This window comes from Pan troglodytes, chromosome 1 (assembly GCF_028858775.2).
Source record: "Pan troglodytes isolate AG18354 chromosome 1, NHGRI_mPanTro3-v2.0_pri, whole genome shotgun sequence".
NCBI lineage: Eukaryota > Metazoa > Chordata > Mammalia > Primates > Hominidae > Pan > Pan troglodytes.
Genome location: NC_072398.2, coordinates 13,157,871 through 13,179,376, shown reverse-complemented (window position 1 = coordinate 13,179,376; position 21,506 = coordinate 13,157,871). Strand labels below are relative to the sequence as shown.

The 21,506-nt window shown below is 46.7% G+C and overlaps 1 protein-coding gene across 1 annotated transcript in view; it reads right to left on the bottom strand.

The window, feature by feature from the left end:
- NID1 (nidogen 1) overlaps positions 1-21,506 on the bottom strand; it is an 88,859-nt gene that overhangs the window by 12,482 nt on the left and 54,871 nt on the right. The window contains exons 13-14 of the mRNA XM_001156001.7: positions 5,368-5,595; positions 2,587-2,759 (exon numbers count right to left, since the gene is read on the bottom strand). Coding sequence (XP_001156001.1) covers positions 2,587-2,759; positions 5,368-5,595 — 401 coding nt within the window. The remainder of the gene's footprint in view (positions 1-2,586; positions 2,760-5,367; positions 5,596-21,506) is intronic.

The following is a 21,506-nucleotide window of genomic DNA, read 5'->3' as shown; positions in this document are numbered from 1 at the left end:
TATTAGGAAAATGCAAATCAAAACCACTTCACACCCATTACAATGGCTATCATTAAAAAACAAAAACAGCCAACAAGTTTTGGTAAGGATATGGAGGAGTTTAAACCCCTGTGCTCTGCTGGTGAGTAGGTAAAATGGTACAACCACTGTGGAAAACAGTATGGTTGTTCCTCAAAAAATTAAATATAGAATTACTGTATGATCCAGCAATTCCACTTTGGTATATGTATCGAAAAGAAGTTAAAGCAGGGACTCGAACAGATATTTGTATACCCATGTTCATGGCAGCATTATTTGCAAAAGCCAGAAGGTGGAAGCAACTGCTGATAGATGAATAAATACACAAAATACGGCAGATCCGTACAATGGGATTTCAGCCTTAAGAAAGAAGGAAATTATGACACATGCTACAATGTGGATGAACCTGAGGACATTATGCTAAGTGAAATATGCCAGACACGAATGACAAATACTGTATGATTCTGCTTCTAGGAGGTACCTAGAAAAGTCAAAAGTATAAGGGCAGTAAGTAGAATCGTGGCTGCCAGGGGCTAGGACATGGGTGGAGGGAGAATGGGGAGGTATTGTTTAATAGCTTCAGTTTGGGATGATGAAAAAGTTCTGGAGATGAATGGAGGTGATAGTTGCATAACATTGTTTATATTCTTAATACCACTTTCAACAGGTTTTTAAAAGATGGTGAATGTTTATCCCATTGTTTCAGCATTCCCCCTTCCACCACCTAACCCACTTAAATTATCTGCTTTTTTTTTTTTTTTTTTTTTTTTTTTTGAGACAAGAGTCTCGTTCTGTCACCCAGGATCTCAGCTCACTGCAACCTCTGCCTCCCAGGTTCAAGCAATTCTTGTGCCTCAGCCTCCCAAGTAGCTGGGATTACAAGCACGCACCACCATGTGCAGATAATTTTTGTATTTTTAGTAGAGATGGGGTTTCTCCATGTTGCCCAGGCTGTAAATTATCTGCTTTTTATTGCCTCACATGACATTTAGCCTCTCCCCTTGGTCTTGGGAAATAATGTCTTTCACAGGGAATTTAACCCATTCCTATTACCTGAGAGCATGTGCTGGAGATGGAAATGACACAGATGATCTTCAAGGTTTACATTTTCAGCAAGGCAATAGATGAATACAATGATCATGCATGCATTTGTTCGGCAAATTTTTTTTTGAGTGCTTCCTATATGCCAAGCAGTTTTGGGTCTAGAAATACCACATGAAACCAATACCTCCATGAAACAAATGAACAGTTCCTGTCTTGTGGTGCTGATATTTTAATAGGAAGATACATGTCAGATACACAACACAAATATGGGTATTTAATGCATCACATAGTGCCAAGAGCGCTGATGAAATACAAAGCAGCATAAAGAGCTAGAGAGCAGTGGTGGCTGCTGTCTGGAAAGGGGGATCAGGACAGGCCTCTCTGAGAGATGATGTTTTGGCAGAAATTTGCATGAAGTGAGGCAGTGAACTGTGCAATTGTCAGGCAGGGGGAACTGCAAGTGCAAAGGCCCTGAGACAGAAATGTGCCTGGTGTGTTCAAGGACCAGCCAGAGGGCCAGAGGGTTGAAGTTGGTAAGTGAGGTGAGAGTGGTAGGGAACAGGGTGGGAGAGGGAGCCAGAGGCCAGATCCTATAGGGCTTTGAGGGCCATGCAAAGGACTGGATTTTATTCTGAGTGAAGAGGGAACCCATTTGAGGGCTTTGTGCAGGAAAAGGACATGAATCTCATAAAGACTTCTTTGCAAGAGGCTTTTGAAAAGTATTTTTATTTTGGATACTTTTTTGCTGATGTTTCCTCCCTGGTCCCAAAGAAGGGATGTGGCTGTGTGTGGCATCTATGAAGTGGAGATCAATTCAGGAAGAGTAAATAGAAAAAGAAGAAAACACAATGGGCAGAGAAAGGAGGAAGAGAAGAAAAGCTGGAGGTTGGGCCTGTGGCAGGCAAGATGGTCCAAGTAGCGTCTTTACCAAGAATCTTCAAGTAGACTTTGTGCCTCCAGTGAGGAATGATAGGGCTTTCTGCTGGACTTTCTTTTATAAGAGCCAGTGATCTCAGACCCTCCCCTCTCCTTCACTCCTCATGGGACCCTCACAGCCCCTCCCACTGCTCCAGCAATTCTGACTCAGCCTTGTAGTGGAAGCCTGCAGGTCTCAGGTTTGGTTTCTTGGCAGGGGTCAGGATCAGATAAAACCAAATGGCTTTTCTGAATTGCCCAACCTCTATCTAATGGGAAAAGAAGTCCTTAAATCACAAAATGCATCTCTGAAGCTTTGAAAGCCTCTAAAAACTCCAATGCTTGTTGCTACATCAGAGCAGATATGAGGCTCTTAAATTGAGTAGCTGCTGAAAGATGAATCACTATGAATTTGGCAGGGGAATGGAAAGATCACGAGCAGCTCAGCAATACAGTGGCCCCATCTAGAGATGGTCACCCAGGGCTACGTGGAATGAGCACCCATGGTTCCAGGGGTTGAGCCTGGGGTTCTGGTCTGATCTCGTCCTGCTTGTTTCTCCAGGTCACTGAAGCAGGAGCTGTCACCAGGTATAATCAGCCAGCACTCACCGGGACATGAAGGAACGCCTTTGCTTCTGTCTTCCTCATGGTATTTCCCTCCAGGGGCAGGCGCTCAATCTTTCCAGTCTGGGCAAAGAGTAAATGGGTCCCGGGAGGCAAGGGGATCACGGCAGTAGGCACTGCAGGTCCTTGATGAATCGGGGGAGCCACTGTACTCAGACCTGCATGGCAGAGGGGGTCAGTGAGGGAGGCCCGTGTGCACCAGGAACACACAGATGCACACACACACACCCCCACACACATGCACACATGCACACACATACACACACCCACACATCAGGTCACATCACCTTCATGGCACCACAAACTGCCACAGCCACACAATGCCCATTTTATAGCTGAAAGCACCAGAATTAGAAAGCCCTCAGTCCATCAAAGGGCACTGATGAAGAAGGTAATACACAGCATTAAAAGTCACGTGAAAAAAAATGGCTTGGCCTCCCTCTTTTTTTTGAGATGGAGTCTTGCTCTGTCACCCAGGCCAGAGTGCAATGGTGCGATCTTGGCTCACTGCAACCTCTGCCTGCCTGGTTCAAGCGATTCTTGTGCCTCAGCCTCCTGAGTAACTGGGATTACAGGCATGCACCACCATACCCAGTTAATTTTTGTATTTTTAGCAGAGATGGGGTTTCACCATGTTGGCCAGGCTGGTCTCGAACTCCTGACCTCAAGTGGTCTGCCCACCTAGGTCTCCCAAAGTGCTGGGATTACAGGTGTGAGCCACTGTGCCCGGCCGGCCTCCCTCTTAATAGAAAAGCTTTGGCTACCCATGCTGTGCTTTAGGCACTGGTGCTAGAGGAAGGAACCAGATAAGAGCAGCACCAGCAGCACCAGCGGTAGCACAACAGCGAAAACAGCATCCCTGAACTCCCTGCCCACAGGGAGCCAGGTTCTAGTGCAAACTATTGAGCTTTGCCATGCTGGAGGAGCCTATCAGAATGAGTTGCCCCATACCGTGCACTCTGTCCCAGTGCCACAGGGATGGGAGAGCCTGGGGCCTGACAAGCAAGAACATGATGTTTATGGGCTTCCAAGAACAAAATCATGGCCAGGGGCTCCTTTTCCCTCAGAATCAGGCTTGCCTTCCTATCTCCTGACCTCAACCCCTCGCCCGGCTCCTTGATTCACTTGATAAGACAATGTCCCAGGAGGGACACACAACTGTGCCGCAAAGCAAGGAGGGCTAAGAGGGCTGATCGGGTGTCTGGAGACCTGAGCCCTGTCCTGGCCCCCCTACTCACTCGCTGTGTGCACAGGGCATGCATCTTCCAGGGCCTGGTCTCCTGCTCTCTACAGTGAGAGCTGGACAAGGTTGTCCCCAAGGTCACTTTCTCTTGTCTGTCTTGCCTATTACACCCAATCGGTGACACAAACCAATCTGGTCAACCTCTTTCATACCTCTGAAATCCATCCGTTTCTCACCTGGATTCATCGTAAGTAGTGCAACAGCCTTCACCTCCCCCCGCCAGGGACTGTCAAGCCTGACTCTCAGCTTCTACCCCCACAGCCAGTGATATTCTAAAACTAAACCCTGCTTCACATGGGCGCCTGCTCCAAACCCATCCCAGGCTCCTCGTTGCCCTCATGACCAATACGCAGGCTTAGAAACGTGGCTCACATGGTGTTGCTTCTGGAAAGCCTCACCCATGAGCCCACCGCCCCACACAAGCCAGGATTCCGCCTCGGCTCCCTGGTCGCTGTCTGCTTCTTCTAAAGCTCATCTCCCTACACTGTTCCTGTCTATTTGCCGTCCTTTCCGCTTCTTGGGGGCCCAGCACCGTGACTTTCCTCTGGGTATCCTAGCACCCACCACAGCACTGGCCCCTCAGTGAATGTTGGCTGTGTGAACGAGTGAAGTTTCTGAGTAATTGTTTTACTGTTTCTTAGCAGCTTTGGGGAAATATTTGATAGGATATCAATCAATGATTATTAGCTAAATTGTGAGTGGAGAGTCAAAGATTCATTATATTCGCTTTTGGTAATTTGTGACAATAACCAATTTCTACATTTGCAACAGAAGCAGAATTTTAGAGCTGGGAATCACTCTCGGGGTTATTTTGCCTCATGTTTAGGTTGAGACTGGGGACGCTGAGGCTGGGGAAGGTGTCTGTCCAGAGTCACACAGCCACCAGGCTGGGCCTCACACAGGGCCCCTGGCCCCCAGAACAGCAGCTTCTCACTGCCTCCGGTGATGGTCTTAGAGCCAGCTCATGCAGAAAGCTCTGTGGCTGTTTGCTCCTTGGATTGGAAAATCAACCCAAGTAACTAAAGGCCCTAGGGCACGATTGAAGGAGGCAAGGGTTGCAAGGGTCTGAACAGGTCCTACTGCCTAGGACACAGAGCCCTGGGGAAGCGTTCAGGTTGGTCCCCACCATCCCTGCCATGTCCCAGTGCAGGAACATTCCACCTCCACGCCTCCCTCGGCAGAGAGTTCTTCTGGGAGGCCTGGAGCACACACAGCCGCTCTGCTACCATTACGGGTACTGCTGTGGCAGGCCCCACTGGGTATTTACACCCTACACGTGTGTGTGTTGGGTGGGGAAGGAGAAAGAAGAGGGTAAGAGAACAGAGAGGGTGAGGAGGAGAGGAAGCATGGGGAGGAGCGGGGTAAGTGAGAGGGAAGAGGGGTGCAGCAGGAGCGGGTGGGGCTGGAGCCAGTGGAACAGTTCAAGCTTTAGGGCCAGCAGAAGAGCAAAGAGCGTGTTCAGCAATTCCGTTCCCCGAGGTCCTTCTCAGGCACACGCCCAAGCACGGCCTGCACCCACTTACACGGGGGCGTCATCCCGGGCCTGGTCCTGGTGCCCTCCACTTCGCGGCCGTCGCGATCCACGCACCAGCAGTAGCCGGTGCTGCCGTGGCACTGGGTGGGCGCGTAGTGCCCATGCGCATCGCACTCAGGAACGAACAGCCCCGGAGGAATGGGTCGCTGTGGGTCTGCCGCCCCCGCTGCCCCGAGAATATGTTCTCGCTCGTGCTGGCACCGGGTTTTCTCCACCTCTATCAGAGAAACAGGCAACAAGAAAGCTGTCAGGTGCGTCATCCGTCAGTGCTCCCTGGCGGGGCTGCAGGAGTCCCCGCAACTCGCTCAGAACCACGAGGGCTGCCTGTGTGTCACTGGGTTTTGTTTCATCAGTTATTCAAAATGCAGAAACATCATTATTATTGAATAGGTTTAACTGTCAAGAAAATGATATTTACATCTCCTTTTTACTCCTAGGTAGTTCCTTTTAAAACACTTTTTAAAAATTGAGGCAAAAAGAATTGAAGCAAATTGATAGAACATACAGTGAACCTTTTTTTGCTTTTTTGCGATGGCGTTTCGCTCCTGTTGCTCAGGCTGGAGTGCAGTGGCACGATCTCGGCTCAGTGCAACCTCTGCCTCTCGGGTTCAAGTGATTCTCCTGCCTCAGCCTCCTGAGTAGCTGGGATTACAGGCACCCGCCACCAAGCCCAGGTAATTTTGTATTTTTAGTAGAGACAGGGTTTCACCATGTCGGCCAGGCTGGTCTCGAATTCCTGGCCTTAGGTGATCCACCTGCCTCAGCCTCCCAAAGTCCTGGGATTACAGGCATGAGCCACTGCGCCCTGCCAAGTGAACCATTTTTAAGTAAACAATTCTTTCACTTAGCAGAATGTTCTCAAGCTTTATCCAAGTGGTAGCATGTATTAGAACCTGCTTCATATTCCTGGCTGAATAATATTGCATTGTAGGGACAGATCATATTTTGCTTATCCATTGATGAACATCACTGGGTTTTATTTTAAGAAAATTTTTTTGTTTGTTTTTTCTAAATGTGTCATTTTTATCATCTCAAACTTCTTCTTCTTTTTTTTTTTTTTTTTTTTTGAGACGGAGTCTTGCTCTGTTGCCCAGGCTGGAGTGCAGTGGCGTGATCTCGACTCACTGCGAACTATGCCTCCCAGGTTCAAGCGATTCTCCTGCCCTAGGCTCCCGCATAGCTGGGATTACAGGCAAGCACCACCACATCTGGCTGATTTTTATATTTTTAGTGGAGACGGGGTTTCACCATGTTGGCCATGCTAGCATCTCAAGCTTCTTGATAACCGACAAGTCAAGGCCAAAGATTTCAGGCACCAGATACCACCAAGTGCGTTTACCAACATTTGTATGTTTTCCTTTATTTATGTCCTGCTTTTTGGCATGGAAATTGACCTCTAAACTGTACAACTCAGATCTTAAGACAGGGAAATACAGTGAACACTCCATATCCACGGGTGCCACATTTGTGGATTCAACCAACTACAGATTGAAAATATTTGGAAAAATAAAAAGGATAGTTGTATTTGTACTGAACATGAACAGATTTCTTTTTTGTCATCATTTCCTAAACAATATAACAACTTCTTACATGGCGCTCACATTGTACTAGGTATTATAAGTGATCTAGAGATGATTTAAAGTACATGGGAGGGTGTGCATAGGTTATATGCAAATACTACACCATTTTATATCAGGGAGTTGAGTACCTGTGGATTGGTATCTTCAGGAACCAATGCCCTGTGGATACTGAGGGACAGCTGTACTTCTAAAGCTGTGGAATTGCTAATAAACAACTTCCAAGCCGTAGTGGATTCCACACTGGTTAGAGTTCAGTCACCAGTCCAGAGTTGTAGCCTCTGCAGTATCGACCACACAAAGCAATGTCCAGACACTGGCAGGAGGTACCCATTCTCCATGTCACTGTCTGCTAAGAGCTATACTTCATCCATGTCTTGTTGCCTCTCCCTCCCAGGCCTTTCCACGTGCTATTCTTTTTGTGACTCTCCTTCTCCCTGTCTGGTTAATCCTTCAGAAATCAGCTTAGGCACTTAACTCCCTTCAGGAAGTCTGTTCAGCTCCCCAGGGCTGAGTCCAATCCCCTCTGTGAGCTCTCAGGGTGATCTGGGCTTGCCCACACCATACCTGTATCTCACTGACTCTAAGGAGCTGTTCCTTGTTTATCTCTCTGGAAAAAATCTCCTTAACATTTAGTCAAGAAGCATCTACTTGGCCAGGCACAGTGGCTCACACCTGTAATTCCAGCACTTTGGGAGGCCAAGGAGGGAGGATCACTTGAGTCCAGGAGTTCAAGAACTGGGCAACACAGCAAGACCTATATCTATAAAAAATAAAAACTTAGCTGGGTGTGGTGGCATGCACCTGTGGTCGCAGCTACCTGGGAGGGTGGGGCAGGAGGATCTCTAGAGCCCAGGAGTTTGAGGCTGCAGTGAGCCATGTTCAGGCCACTACACTCCAGCCTGGGTGACAGAGCAAGACCCTGTCCCCCAAAAAACAAAACGAAAACCCAAAAAACCAAGAAGTACCTACTTGACTGTGCTGGGGGATGCACACAGGAATAACCCATAGCGCCTGCCGTCAGGGAGCTCACAGTCTGGAGGGAAGCCAACAGCTGAACACACACTTTGCAATTCAGTGAGTGGCTGCCTTGACAGAGGGAGATAGCAGCTACACAAAAGAGACCGTCCACAAGGCATGGAGAGCCAAGGAATGCCTAGGTGCTTTTTTAAAAAATATATAATTTGTATTTCTCTTTTTAATTATGTCCATTTTCACTCCATGTATATTTTTTTTAAGACAGGATTTCACTCTGTCACCCAGGCTGGAGTGCAGTGGTGCAATCTCAGTTCACTGCAACCTTAACCTCCCAGCTCAAGCAACCCTCCCACCTCAGCCTCCTGAGTAGGTGGAACTACAGGCATGCGTCACCACACTTGGCTAATTTTTTGTATTTTTAGTAGAGATGGTGTCTCACTAGGTTGCCCAGACTGGTCTCGAACTACTGAGCTCAAGTGATCCATCCATCTTGACCTCCCAAAGTACTGGGATTACAGGTGTGAGCCACCAAGCCTGGCCACTTCATGTATTTTTTTAAGTGGCAGGGTCTTGTTATGTTGCCCAGGCTGGCCTCCAACTGCTGGACTCGAGTCATCTTCCTGTCTCAGACTTCTGTGCTTTTTTTTTTTGAGATGGAGTTTTGCTCTTGTTGCCTGGGCTGGAGTGCAGTGGCGCGATCTCGGCTCACTGCAAACTCTGCCTCCCGGGTTCAAGCGATTCTCCTACCTCAGCCTCCCGAGTAGCTGGGATTACAGATGCTTGCCACCATGCCCGGCTAATTTTGTATTTTTAGTAGAAATGGGGTTTCACCATGTTGGTCAGGCTGGTCTTGAACTCCTGACTTCAGGTGATCCGCCCGCCTCAGCCTCCCAAAGTGCTGGGACTGTAGGCATGAGCCACCATGCCTGGCCTCCTCTGTGCCTTTTTCTGATGAGTAGAAGATTGTGGTTGAATAGGTCTAGGGTAGGGCTCAACTGACTTCTCCTGTTAAGAGGAAGAATGAATATTTTCGGCTTTGTGGGCCATGAGGTCTCTGTTATGACTACGCAACTCTGTGGTTGTAGCATGAAAGCAATCATGTTTCATACCTCAATGAATGAGTGTGGCTTTCCCAATAAAACTTCATTTACAAAAACAAACAGTGGGCCAGATTTGGCCTATGGGGACTGTAGTTGCCAATCCCTGCTCTAGGCATTACCAGTTATGTTAAGGGGAAATATGTACTTATTTGTATATATGTTTACATATGTGTGCATTAATTAATATATACTAAAATGTTAATTAATAATAAAAAATATACTGTAATCACATAGACTAGAATATTATATATTTCTCAGAATTCTGCACCTGGGAATGTTTTTGACTCTCAGTTCCATTACTTTTTTTTTTTTTTTTAAATTATAGTCTCACTCTGTCTTGCACAGGCTGGAGTGGAGTGGCCTGATCTCAGCTCACTGCAACCTCTGCCTCCTGGGTTCAAGCAATTCTCCTGTCTCAGCCTCCTGAGTAGCTGAGACTACAGGTGCCCACCACCATGTCTGGCTAATTTTGAATTTTTTTGGTAGAGACGGGGTTTCACTATGTTGGCCAGGCTGGTCTCGAACTCCTGACCTCAGGTGATCCACCCACCTCGGCCTCCCAAAGTGCTGGGATTACAGGTATGAGCCACCACGCCTGGCCTCAGTTCCATTACTTCTGGTGTCACCTTGCACATGTCAATGATACAGATTAAGCTGTGCCTCCTGCAGCAGTGGAACAGGGATGGCAGTAATAACAGATCTCATAGGACTGTTTGAGGAGTCAGTGGGAGGTGACGAGACAAGGCACACAGAGACATTTCGAGCTCTGCACCCAGATGTTCATTTGCGACTAGATCCTCGCAAAGCAGACACAGTGACATTCCACAAGTGTGTTGCCAGTGAATATTTGAAGTACCTTTGTCTGTGTTGCCAGTTCTCATGTTGGCTTGCTTAACGTGGTTGCTCCCTTGGTGAGAAGCAGTTAGCATGCCAGAAAAGTATTTGTTGAACCCAGCAAGACAAAACCATGCATGCTTTTCTTTTGTCCCAGAGGCTAATTAATATAAAAAACAAAACAAAACATTTGAAGTAGGAAGCACCAAACAAAGATACAAGCAAGCCATCTGGTTAGAATAAAAAATGTCTGGCTGGGCACGTTGGTTCACGCCTGTAATCCCAGCACTTTGGGAGGCCGAGGTGGGTGTATCACCTGAGGTCAGGAGTTTGAGACCAGCCTGGCCAACATGGAGAAACCCCGTCGGTACTAAAAGTACAAAAACTAGCTGGGTATGGTGGCGGGTGCCTGTAATCCCAGCTACTCGGGAGGCTGAGGCTGGAGAATCATTTGAACCCAGGAGGCAGAGGTTGCAGTGAACCAAGATTGTGCCATTGCACTCCAGCCTGGACGACAAGAGCAAAACTCTGTCTCAAAAAAAAAAAAATCTGGTTTTGTTCACTCTTGAATGTAAAACGTGTGTACTTCCACAAAATTTTACGTTGGCATAGGGTTTTAGAGTTTTCATATAAGCTGTTTCCATTCACAGATATGTTTCATTTGATTCTCATTGCAATCCTATGTGATAAGCAACTGCAGTTTTTACACCAAATGAGAAAACTGAAACTCAGAGAAGTTGAGACTCCTTCAGGCCACAGCACTGGTTGGTGGCTCAGAGACTCCTTCAGGCCACAGCACTGGTTGGTGGCTCAGTTCTAACGAGAACCTAGGTCTCTGGGTTTCTGGTCTAGCCCCGCCCTTCTGGTCTGGCATCTGGCGTCCACATTGCCAGTGCTTAGACGGCTCCCTCACATTGAACCTGTTATGACAACAGCGATGTACACACAGTACCTTAGCACATTCACCAAAATTACCTGTGCATCCACAGCCCCATTTTCCTACCAATCACATCTGCATGTGGTGGTGCTTTTCCAGTTAGAAAACAAAACTGGTGTCCTGTGTGCTGTCAACCAAACAAAACTTTTCATGCAGTAAGCGTTGTTCCATTTTATGTGGCCGACAGAGTTGTGTTAACAAAGTATTTGGTCAGCATAGAAAATCTCAAGGGATCTAGAATTTACAGTGGAACTTTGAAGTACTGTATCTTGAACTTGTAAAAAGGAGGGGGAACCTCAACTGTACTCAGGAAATAGAATCTCAAGTGTGTTTATAAAAAGCTGTGATCTCGGTGGACTTTCTGGGCCAGCAGACAGTGGGAGCAGCCCAGGGGCTCTAGGGAGAGCCCCCTGCTGAGTGTCCCAGGCCCCCATGGGAAACTTTCCATTAAAGGCCTGGTGGATGGGGTGGGGGTAGTGGGGATGCGAAAGACGCATTTCCTGAGCTTGTTTCTGGTTGATACATTGATGACTCAGACAAGCGTCTTCTTACTCATCTAGTTCGAGCTGCTAGGGAAGAAAGCATTCAAGACCTGATACTTATCTGAGGAATGGCAGGAAGTCTGGGGTGACTTTTCTCAAGGTGGGGGGACAAAGAGAATGAGAGGAAAATGAAACAGAGTGTAAACCAAAAATAAAATTCCAAGTCCGCCTACCATCGGAATGGACCCCCCCTCTCAGCCAAGGGCATTCCAAAGTCAACCTATGAAACTACTTCAGGCCATGAGAGGAAGGGGAGGGTTGGCCATGTCTCATTACCATTAACATCAACATGGACCTTAAGACTGAAAGAACAGGCCGGTCGCTGTGGCTCTTGCCTGTAATCCCAGCACTTTGGGAGGCTGAGGCGGGTGGATCACTTGAGGTCAGGAGTTTGAGACCAGCCTGGCCAATGTGGTGAGACCCCATCTCTACTAAAAATACAAAAATTAGCTGGGGGTGGTGATGGGCGCCTGTAATCCTAGCTATTTGGGAGGCTGAGGCACGAGAATCTCTTGAACCCAGGGAGTGGAGGTTGCAGTGAGCTGAGATTGCGCCACTGCACTCCAGCCTGGGCGACAGAGCGAGACTCTATCTCAATTAAAACAACAACAACAACAACAGCAACAACAAAACCTGGCAGAACAGACTCTTTAAGTCTGATAAGAAACATCTACAATCTGTTCTTTCTGAAGCCACCTACCTGGAGGCTTCATCTGCATGATTAAACCTTGATCTCCACAAGCCCTTATCATAACCCAGACATTCCTTTCTATTGGTTCCAGGTTTTTAGATAATAACTCAACCAATTGACAATCAGAAAATCTTTGAATCTGCCTATGACCTGGAAGCTCTCCCTCCTACACTTGGCTCCCAGTTGTCCCAACTTTCTGGACCAAACCAACATACATCTTACCTGTATTGATTGATGTCTTATGTCTCCCTAAGATCTATAAAACCAAGCTGTAGCCTGACCACCTTGGGCATATGACATCAGGACCTCCTGAGGCTGTGTCACAGGCATGTCCTTAACTTGGGCAAAATAAATTGTTAAATTGATTGAGACCTGTCTCAGATACTTTTTGGTTTACAAGAAGGAGAACTAAGAAGAAAGTACATTCTTGACCTTGGATTTGCATTCCATTCCCTTGCTTGATTAAATTGGTTTCTCTGTGTTCATTCAAATAAATGACAATTGTAGCCTCTCATATACTCAATAGAGTGGAGAGAGGGGAGGTGCTCACAGATGTCAAGACTCTGGAAAGAGATGACATGCAACCACGGGAGAACCCATGGGCTACTCAGAATGGAACTTGTTTGGGAAGGTGCTATTTATTCAGCATCTTCCTACACAGAGTCCACGCCCCACTACAGAGGCAGCTACTCCCAGGGCCTACACGGGTTCTGAGCATGCACCTCTGGGACACACATCTCTGGACAAGGTCACTCGGGTGCAGTGAACAGTCCCTGGTCTCTGCTGGCTTTGAGATTTTTTTTTTTTTTTTTTTGGAGACAGAATATCACTGTCGCCCGGCCTGGAGTGAAGCGGTGCAATCTCAGCTCACTGCAACCTCTGCCTCCTGGGTTCAAGCGATTCTCCTGCCTCAGCCTCCCAAGTAGCTGGGATTACAGGCGCCTGCCACTGCGCCCAGCTAATTTTCTGTATTTTTAGTAGACGGGGTTTCACCATGTTGGCCAGGCTGGTCTCGAACTCCTGACCTTGTGATTCACCCACCTCGGCCTCCCAAAGTGCTGGGATTACAGGCTTGAGCCACCACGCCCAGCCTGGCTTTGAGATTTTGCTGGCTTATAGCCCCATCTCATTCACTGCCAAATAGACACTTGTTAGTCCAAGCAAGACTGCCAAATTTCCAAGAAGGAGAATTTACAAGTCAAGGGGGCAATGTCCATCTGACATGGTCTTCATCCTCATGTTCCTAGGGGCCACTAAGAACAACACTACTAATAATAGTGATAGCAACAGCAATAACGGTGATGACAGCTTTCTTTACTTATGAACTCTCTTCATGTCCCTTCCCAACATTTACCCCCATTCTCACAGGGCTAGAGAGGAAGACGAATGGCCAGGGAGGGGCACTGAACTCGCAGTTAGGAAAAGGCAAACAAAGAAGGGAAAACAGAAACGTCGTAAACCAGCATGGAAGAGAGCTCGCACTCCTGCTCTGTGTGCAGTCTCTTCTGTCACAGTGTGAAACTGCATTGTTGAGTTTCATCACACCTGTTTCCTGGAGCAGCTCTTGGCTCCCAGCTGCCTTCCTCTCCCAAAATTCTACCACTGCAGGGCTTTTAAAATCACTGTAGTCATCATACGCTTCAGGTCAAGAGCCCCATGGACACGTGAAGCACTTACTCACTAGTGTTATAAGCATTTAGTGAAAGCTGCCATCAGCCAGGCGCCCTGCAAGGGCTAAATAGGAGAGTCCTTGATTGTACAGGCTAGTGCAAAAGATGAGGGCCCTGGTCAGTGGCACAGTGGGAGAAGTGGCTGGCTGTGGTCTGGACAGGCTGCTATGGGACAGAGAGGAAGAGCACCACACCTGCCTTGGTCAAGGGCTTGGCTGACATTAAAGACAATAAATCAGGCTGGGCGCGGTGGCTCACGCCTGTAATCCCAGCACTCTGGAAAGCTGAGGCAGGCAGATCACCTGAGGCAAGGAGTTTGAGACCAGCCTGGCTAACATGGTGAAACCCCGTATCTACTAAAAACACAAAAATTAGCCAGGCGCAGTGGCACATGCCTGTAATCCCGGCTACTCGGGAGATTGAGGCACGAGAATCGCTTGAACCCGGGAGGCGGAGGTTGCAGTGAGCTGAGATGGCACCACTGCACTCCAGTCTGAGCAACAGAGCGAGACTCTGTCTAAAAACAGACAAACAAACAAACAAACAAACAAAAAATGACGATAAATCTGCGGTGTCTCCAATACACCCAGCCACAGCAGCCTAGGCGCAGTGGCTGAACGGACTTAAGACAAGAGCTTTGCAGGCTGAGAGTGCAGACGGATAGGAAGTCAAGAAATTCCAAGCATTGGTGAGGACGGTTGCCTTTGTGCTTCCTGGGGTTAGGTTAGAGAGGACTTCAAGAAAAAGAAGGGATGGAGGAACCACAGGCTCAGCGATCACTCCGCGGATTTGGAAACGAGGCCATGTGAGAGTCACAAGGGAAGGAGGTGGCGGTCAGACGTGGCCACAGACATCAAGACCGGGAGCTTGTCAAGCCTTTGGGTGGTCTGGTTTGGACCCTCCTCAACCTCAACTCCCCCATTTGCCTGACTGCCCCTCCTCCTCATTATTCCTCCCTGTCTCCTATTCAAATCTCACCTGTCCTTCAAGGCTGAGTGCAAATCCTCCCTCTCTCACTCTCCCCAGCTTTTTTAGCCCACCTGCATCTCTGCTTCCTGCTGCTAGTTATCACTGGTTATCACTCTTAGTGAATAAGTAGTAGTTGTCACTCCTAGTGACTGAGTAGTAGTTGTCACTCCTAGTGAAAGACTAGCAGTTGTCACTCCTAGTGAACGACTAGCAGTTGTCACTCCTAGTGAACGACTAGCAGTTGTCACTCCTAGTGAACGACTAGCAGTTGTCACTCCTAGTGAACGACTAGCAGTTGTCACTCCTAGTGAACGACTAGTAGTTATTCACTACTAATTTCAAGTATTCCCGTTTCCTGCCCAGTTACAGTGCAGACTCCTCCAGGGTGGAGACATTTTACTGTTCATGTGTCAAGCACAGTGACAGGCACACAAGAGATGCTTAAGAAATATTTAACTATTGGTCCTGGCTATGCTACTAGTTAGTTGGATGCCTTGGACAAATTATCTAGTCTCTCTAACCCCCATATCTTCATGCATTCAATGGGGCTAATCGTACCAGCAGTGACGTGCACCAGCCAGAAATGCAGAAAACCCTGAGGTGTGTTGTCCTGGATACCAAATGAAGAAAGTGTTTCAGGAAGGAGGGCGAGACCAACTGTGCCAAGTGCTATCAAGAAATGAGGCCTCAGGCCAGGCACGATGGCTCACACTTGTAATCCCAGAACTTTGGGAGGCAGAGGTGGGCAGATCACTTGAGGCCAGGATTTCGAGGCAAGCCTGGCAAATATGGTGAAACCCCGTCTCTACTAAAAATACAAAAATTAGCCTGGCTTGATGGCAAGCACCTGTAATCCCAGCTACTCAGGAGGCTGAGGTGGGAGGATTGCTTGAACCCGGGAGGTGGAGGCTGCAGTGAGCTGAGATGCAGCCACTGCACTCCAGCCTGGGCAACAGAGTGAGATCCTGTCCCAAACAACAACAACAATAGCCAAGCGTGGTGGCACACACCTGTAATCCCAGCTACTCAGGAGACCAAGGCACAAGAATCGCTTGAACCCTGGAGGCGGATGTTGCAGTGAGCAGAGATTGCGCCACTGCACTCCAGCCTGAATGACAGAGTGAGACTCTGTCTCAAAAAAAAAAAAACAAGAAGAAAAGAAAAAGAAATGAGGCCTCAGATCTAACAAAGGGAGGGTTGTTGCTGACTTTTACGAGAGCAGTTTGGGTGTTGTGGTGGGGAAAGAAGCTGACTGCAGTGGTTAGAGAGAGAATGAGAGACTCTGGAAGAATGCAGGAGCTTACTTTTTAGAGTCCAGTTCCAGATGGATTAACTAGATAACAAAATCCATAGCCCATGGGTAGCTTTACAAAGCAACACGGTGATAAGGAAGGGTGAAGGGACACACCACCAACTTGTCATCTTTGTGTGGCAGACAGCAGAGGAAAGGGGCAGAGCATCTCACAGTGTGGGAACAGGAAAGCCCCAGCGCTAACAGGCACTCTAGAAGGCACTGCAGGCCAATGTAAAAACAGCAGCAAAACTGGGAGGGTTTTTTTTCCTTTAAGTTAAAGACTAAGCCGGGCGCGGTGGCTCATGCCTATAATTCCAGCACTTCGGGAAGCCAAGGCGAGTGGATCAGGAGGTCAGGAGATCGAGACCATCCTGGCTAACACGGTGAAACCCCATCTCTACTAAAAATACAAAAAATTAGCCAGGCGTGGTGGCGGGCGCCTGTAGTCCCAGCTACTCGGGAGGCTGAGGCAGGAGAATGGCGTGAACCCGGGAGGCGGAGCTTGCAGTGAGCCGAGATCATGCCACTGCACTCCAGCCTGGGCAACAGAGCGAGACTCTGTCTCAAAAAAAAAAAAAAAAAAAGTTAAAAACTAAAGGGGCTAGAAGAGCTAGACCCTAGGAAATTGACCGGGCTGTCAGGGCATCACACTGGGAAGACAGTGCTGAGAGTGGGATCAAACTTAAGCAGGATGGAGCCCGGCACGGTGGCTCACGCCTGTAATCCCAGCACTTTGGGAGGCTGAGGTGGGCAAATCAGTGAGGTTGGGAGTTCGAGACCAGCCTGGCCAACACGGTGAAACCCCATCTCTACTAAAAATACAAAATTAGCTGGGAATGGTGGCGTGCGCCTGAGTCACAGCTACTCGGTAGGCTGAGGCAGGAGAATTGTTTGAACCTGGGTGGTGGAGGTTGCAGTGAGCTGAGATCATACCACTGCACTCCAGCCTGGGTAACACCATCTCAAGAAAACAAAAGCAAACAAACAAAAAAATGTAAGCAGAGACCAGGTAAGAGAAGGCCCAGATATAGGCGGGGGATGGGGAGAGAGCCAGGAAATCTCAAAAGCAAATTGCAATGCTTTTTTTTTTTATTTTTGAAGATGCAAGAGTGTTTTGTTCTGCTGAAAGCATATTTACTGGCAGTCTAAACACAAGAACCTAAACAACTGCTTTTGGAAAGCATAAATAACACACGATCGTAATTTTGTAAGACACAACTCTCAAGATATTTGAACCAACTGTCTGTTTTTTCTGATTGCAAAATGATTCATATGCCATACACTTTGACAGAAAGTTTCATTTACTAAAAAGATTTCTTCTAATTTACCTTACATTTTGCTATTTTTAAAACAATACTGGGCAAAAATTATGTGCTATATAAGTGTTAGCTATTATTACTTTAGTATTACCCCTTCCACTAGATAAAAATTTCACTTCTTTAAACTACTGTTTGATGTAGTAGATATCTATTCATATTATTTTAGGGAGGCATTCTTTAATGAAGACACATCAGAAAGGAAAAGTGGTCGAAAACATAGCTTATCTGAATTTTAAAATGAACAAAACTCCATAAACATCAACTAACTTCTGTACAGAGCATAGTAGCTAATTATCCAGCCTGCACTTTCTAATAGTAATAATATCATCATAAATGTGCACAGTGACCTCACTGTCAAAGTTCTTTAACTAAAGTAACAGGAACCACTCTGACTTAACCTAAACCCAAAGGAAGAATTTATTATGAAAATATAGTTATGTCATGTGAATCAAAAAAGGGACTGGAACCAGAAATAGATAACTGTCAGGAACTAAGAGCTCCTGTCTCCTTGTCACTCACTTGCTTTATTTTTCTCTTGGGAGACTGACTGTCCTCTGCTTCTCCACCCATATACCGAATAAAGCTACCTCTCTACTTCCAAATTACAAATACAGTTTTAGCTGTTATTTCATTGCAGTGAATAGAATTAGACTATCACCATTTTGCTCCCCCCATTAGAAATGAGTGGACCCAGGTAATAATGAGCATGAATTCCAATGAATAAATGAGAAAGTAATGATGAAATTAGAATATCACCATTTGACCCTCCCTAGAAATTAATGGGTCTAGGCAGTAATCATCAATAGCTCCTAACATCACAAAAAGTGAGACAAGCAGACATACACTCCCGATGAAAGATCACACCACCACCTATTGTCTTGCCAAAAGGATTGAACCTAAGTCTGATCAAGCATCTGACAATCTGCAGACAATTTAGAGGACAAAGGAGCGTGTAGTGCTGTACAATGAGTGTGCAATCAGCAAGATCCAGACTGTGGGAAACTACAGATCTAAAGGCATGGGTTCTTCAACAGACCAAATGCAAGGAAAGGAAAGGGATGGAGAAGAAAACTATAGATAGAAAAATGAGCAGCACCAAACCTACAATGACTAGGAATGCACTCAAGTGTGATAAAGCTATTAGAAATGCAAGGAAGAGACAACTACAGATGCCAGGTTAGTGGTTGCTTTTGAGGAGAGAGAGGAGGCTATGATTGGGGCAGGTGGGGCTCGTGGGGCTCCTGGGGCTGCTGGTAAAGCTCTACTTCAAGATCTGAGTGGTAGTGACAACCAGGCTCACCTTAGAGTAACTCCTTGAAGTACATATTGCTTGCATCTATGTTTTATTTTTACAATATAAAGATAGGAAAAAAAATGGAAGATGAGAGAGGAGGAAGTGGAGGCAGCAATTCCAGACAACCTTGATGAAGAGTTAAACTATAAAGGGAAGGACGGGGAGGGGATGGCAGTGAGAGAGGGATGCAGGGTTGAGGGAAAGCTTCATTTTGTTTATTATTTTTAAATTTTTTTGGAGAAAGGGTCTAGCTCTGTCACCCCAGGCTGCAGTGCAGGGGCACGATCATAGCTCACTGCAGCCTTGAACTCCCAGGCTCAAGTGATGCACTTGCCTCGGCCTTGTGAATAGCTGGAACTACAGGTGTGTGCTAATTTTTAAATGCCATGCCTAGAAGTTTTAAATTTTTTGATAGAGATGGGGTCTTGCTATGTTGTCCAGGGTGTTCTTAAACTCCTGGACCAGGTTTTACATTTCTAGCCCAAGACATTTAATGCCTCTCTTTGATCCTCTAATAAACTCCCCTATGTTACAAAAACCCAGCCAGTTACATTTCCTCAGATGTTGTCCAGGCAAGGTCAGGGTCAGTGGCTACAGTGGCCGACCTCCAAGATGGCCCTCATTCTCCCCACCGCCTGGTCTTCCATACTTGGGCAGACCCCTGTCACACTGCAAGAGGGATGGCCCGAGACTGATGGTATCAACAGAAGTGATACTTGTCACTTCCAAGATTCGTTTATAAAAGACTGTGGCTTCCATCTTGGTCAGTCTCTCTTTCTCTCTCTCTCTCTCTCCTTTGACTTGCTGTGGAGGGGGCCAGCTGCTAGGTCTTGAAGATACTTAGCCATCCCTGTAGAGAGACCCATGTCGCGAGGAACTGAGGCCTGCCGACAACCATGCGGGTCCTTCAGCAGGGATCCTTCTTTGCCATCACAGAAGACCACAGCCCCGACTAATGTCTCAGCAGCAACCTCATGAGAGTCCCTGGGTCCAGGGACCACCCAGGAAAGCTGCTCCTGAACTCCTGACGCACAGAAACTGTGAGAAAATAAATGTTCATTGTTTTAAATGGCTAACTTTGGGGATGATTTGTTATGCAACAATAGAGAACTAATATGGTGGCTTTCTAACTTTCTAACCATGACCCACAGAAAGAAATAGATTTTACTCAGCATTCCAGTACACCAGCCCATGCACACTTAGACACGCATACACATGTGCACACACACACGCACACATGCTGGCATGCACTCACCCATGCACATACACAAACATACATACAAGTATTGCTTCATGAAACAATACTTACTCCTACTACATATATTCTCCTCACTCTGATATTTTCTAGATTATTGTTTGCTATTTCAACATGCCATTTAAAAGAAAGTGAGAACAGCAAGCCACTAAACTAACTTTACAATCCATACACAGGGTGTGGAGCAGCGTGCAGAAGACAGAGAGGAACAAATCGCAATTTCCTGTAGTTTGTCTGTCATCAGTTGACATTTCGGTAGCCATGATCTTCACTGGCTCACCTTCAAAGCCAGTTTAGTTTTCTTTTGGAAACTAGCCCCTTCTGTATACAGTAAGTACCAAATAAGTGCTGTATGATCCCTGTCCTTTACTATGATAGGCACCAGGCGACCAGGTGACACTATGCATTATTTTTCTCTGTGTAATGTTTCATAAAGTATTTATTTATTTATTTATTTATTATTTAGAGATGGAGTCTTTCTCTGTCACCCAGGCTGGAGTGCAGTGGTGCAATCTTGGCTTACTGTGACCTCCGCCTCCTGGGCTCAAGCTATTCTCCTGCCTCAACCTCCTGAGTAACTGGGATTACAGGCATGCACCACCACGCCCAGCTAATTTTTTTTTTTTTTTTTTGAAACGGGGTTTTGCTCTTGTTGCCCAGGCTGGAATGCAACGGCGTGATCTCAGATCACCGCAACCTCTGCCCCCCAGGTTCAAGTGATTCTCCTGCTTCAGGCTCCCAAGTAGCTGGGATTACATTCATGCACCACCACACCTGGCTAATTTTGTATTTTTAGTAGAGATGGGGTTTCTCCATGTTGGTCAGGCTGGTCTTGAACTCCCCACCTCAGGTGATCCACCCACCTTAGCCTCCCAAAATGCTGGGATTACAGGCATGAGCCACTGCATCCAGTCTTCATAAAGTATTTTAGTCATACACAATTTAGAATAATATGATGAAAATATGTGTATTCATATTCCGACTGAGAAATAAAACATTAGCAACACAGATGCAGCTGTTGTGCTGCAGTGTGAATGTTTATGTCCCTCCCAAATCCACGTACTGAAATCCTAACTCCCAAGGTGATGGCATTGGGGGTGAGCCACCAGCAGGTGACTAGGTCATGAAAGGGGGGCCCTAATGAATGGCCTTAGTGGTGCCCTTATAATAGCGTCCCCAAGGAGACCTCTTGCCCTTTCTACCATATAAGTACTTTGCAGAAAGATGTCTGGCCGTCTGTGAACTAGGAAGTGAGCCTTCACCAGACATTCAACTTCTCAGCACGTCGATCTCAGACTTTCCAGCCTTCAGAACTATGAGAAACAAGTTTCTGTTGTTTATAAACTCCCAGTCTATGGTATTTTGCCAGAGCAGCCCCAAACAGACTAAGACACACCACGTATCCCTCCCCAGTCCCAGTTCCCTCTCTCCCATTACAGAGGTAACCTCTGCCCTGAACTTTTCATTTCTCATTCACTATGCATGTTGTAGCTTTCTTATGTATGTACATAACATAACACATGTAGGTATATTTTCACATAGGCTTATGTTTTATACACATGGGGCCATGCTATACATATCCTTTTATAATTTCTTTTGCTCAACATTACGCTTTTGAGACTTACCCCTGAACTTTAGTTCATTCATTTTAACTGCTTTATGTCATTT